At 44.6% G+C, this 2,338-nt stretch overlaps 1 protein-coding gene across 1 annotated transcript in view; it reads right to left on the minus strand.

Annotated features, from left to right (window-relative positions):
- gldn (gliomedin) overlaps window positions 1-1,211 on the minus strand; it is a 6,786-nt gene extending 5,575 nt beyond the window's left edge. Inside the window, exon 1 of the mRNA XM_024294919.2 lies at window positions 306-1,211. Within this exon, the coding sequence (XP_024150687.1) occupies window positions 306-827 (522 nt within the window). The 5' untranslated portion in view covers window positions 828-1,211. The remainder of the gene's footprint in view (window positions 1-305) is intronic.
- Window positions 1,212-2,338: the final 1,127 nt, after the last annotated feature.

Consider the following 2,338-nt stretch of genomic DNA (forward strand, 5'->3'; position numbering starts at 1 on the left):
ACCTCCCAAAAAATAGTTTTGGTAATTCAAATTTGTGATGTAAAATGGACAATTCATCAAAAAAGTTTTTATTTAATGTTTAAATTTGCTTTTATTTCCTTTGAAATGTGAGAAATAATGATGTTTCTTCACTCTGAGTGTATAGATCTTCTTTCTTTTTGAATTATTACAAAGTGGACCTTCTGAATTTGTCGCCATGACAACCGCATCCCTCTTTATCAATACAAGTCCAACTGAAGAGAATGGTTTAATCACACAGAAGTGAAATCCTAGTGCGTTAACACAAGCCCTTCGTGTTCTCTCACCGGGACCATGGAGTAAGTCATCATCATCATCATGTCGTCCTGCACTTGAGCCTTGTGGTAGCGCTGTCCATGTCTGTGTTTATGCTTCAGGTTGTGCTCCCTCCTCTCTTTTTCCTCTCCGACCTCCTGCCTGGCCTCCTGCTGAAGCTCTCCCTCCTCTTGGTGAGGCTCGTGCTGGAGCTCCTTCTCCAGCTCCTCGCTCCTCTTGTTCCTGGAGTACTGGTACTGAGGCTGCTCCCCGCCACCCTTCCACAGCCCCGCTGCTCCTTTCGGCACCTCCTGGAGGAACTCCACCAGCGAGCTCTGCTCCAACTGCGTCAGCCTGGACTCCGTCTGCTCCAGCTGGGAGCGTTGTTGATTCTGCTGGACTATGAGCACCAGGAGGCCCACAGAGTTCAGGAGTGCCACGACGCACGACCCGTACAGGAGCGTCCTCTGCAGGAGAGTCATGCTGGGCGTTGGGATCCACATGGTCACCACTTCACCTCCGGTCTTCAGAGGCTCCCCCTCTAGTCGCAACATTCACAGGTGAAGAAGTGATGGATGCAATCGCATGAAAAGATCCAGATGCCTCTACAACAAAAAAAGTAAAATAATCCCAAATTTGGTCTGAATCAATCCAGAGATCAAAATCCAGCGGAGATTTTTTGGAAGTGTGTTCGGCTTTGGTGTCTGCGTTCAAAGCTGGGTGGTCTGTGAAGGCTCACTGGTAAATACAGTGGTTGTTGTGTTCCTGAACCAAGATGAGAAGTGTGTGTGTATGAGTGTTTGTGCACAAAAAATGTGCATGCGTGCACATCCAAACCAGTAATGTAGGAGTGGGCATTACACAATCTTCTGAGCCTGTCTGGGAAGAAACCCCTGCCTGTTCAGTCACCTGATTTATATTCATCACATCCATTCTGCTGCAGCGCCGTGGGCAGACTCACACACACAGACAATATATGATGGCTACACAAAACACTAACATACATAACACATAGCACACCAGACAAAGTCACTGATTCATAAATCTGAATCTTCACCGTCATAATGCTGGTATTTAAAAGGAGGATGTTACATCAAAGAGCATCATCATCATCATCACTCTTTCTCTGTGTCCTCCCTGAACTTTCCTCCCCCCTGCCTTTTATTCTCATCGTTTCTACGCCCCAATAGCAACAATGACCCATTTCTACGCACTTGACTCATCATACTTAAATTACTTTTTTACTCCTACTTCACTTTACAGTCAAACTTCCTCTTTTTTGAGGGTCGGTAATTATGAGTGACGGTGCAATCACCCGCTTGTGAATCCATAATGTGAGCAGCTTCTGTGTACGTGACCTACATGCTCTCACAGACATGTTGGGCCATGTTGTGCGGGTAGATCTGTGTGGAGGGCGTGCACACTCCTGCTGGAGGCTGTAGGTCACTGATGGACAGATGCCAGGCAGCTCGAGATGCACTTAGCTCAAAATTGAGGCAGGAATTGAATCAAAGGTTCAATGAATAGTTTTTGTTTTTTTTTTGCAATTGCAATTTAATATCTTAAATGTGATGTTTTTAAGCCGTTTGTCCCATGCACGTGTGTCCTTGTCTGCTTTCTCTCTGCTCTTTTTTCTAGTGCAGCTGCTGAGGGAAAAGCTTTATCTCTGCTGTTTGATCTGAAGACACTCCCATGTCTCCCTCCAGCCTTTATCCTCCAACTCTTTCTCTGAAGTTTAAGTTTAAGCCTTCACTCACTCACATGGATAACCTTCAGAAAAGTCGATCACATGTATCCTTTATCATGAAGACATGTTTGGATTTGTTTTTTTCATTCAAGCAATCAAGACAAAAGAATAATGGAGAAAACAAACATATATTCTTTTGTTTATGCGTAAAACATATCAAAATTTAGATAATTACAGGTAGTCATGACTTCATTGTAAAAATAAAAAAAATTAAATTAAAGAAGGCACTGGCAGGTACCGGCAGTTAAAGCGAGCTGCGGCCCGGGCTGTGTTGGAGGCAAAAACTCGGTCCTGGGAGGAGTTTGGTGAGGCCATGGA

This window comes from Oryzias melastigma, linkage group LG3, assembly GCF_002922805.2.
Source record: "Oryzias melastigma strain HK-1 linkage group LG3, ASM292280v2, whole genome shotgun sequence".
Lineage (NCBI taxonomy): Eukaryota > Metazoa > Chordata > Actinopteri > Beloniformes > Adrianichthyidae > Oryzias > Oryzias melastigma.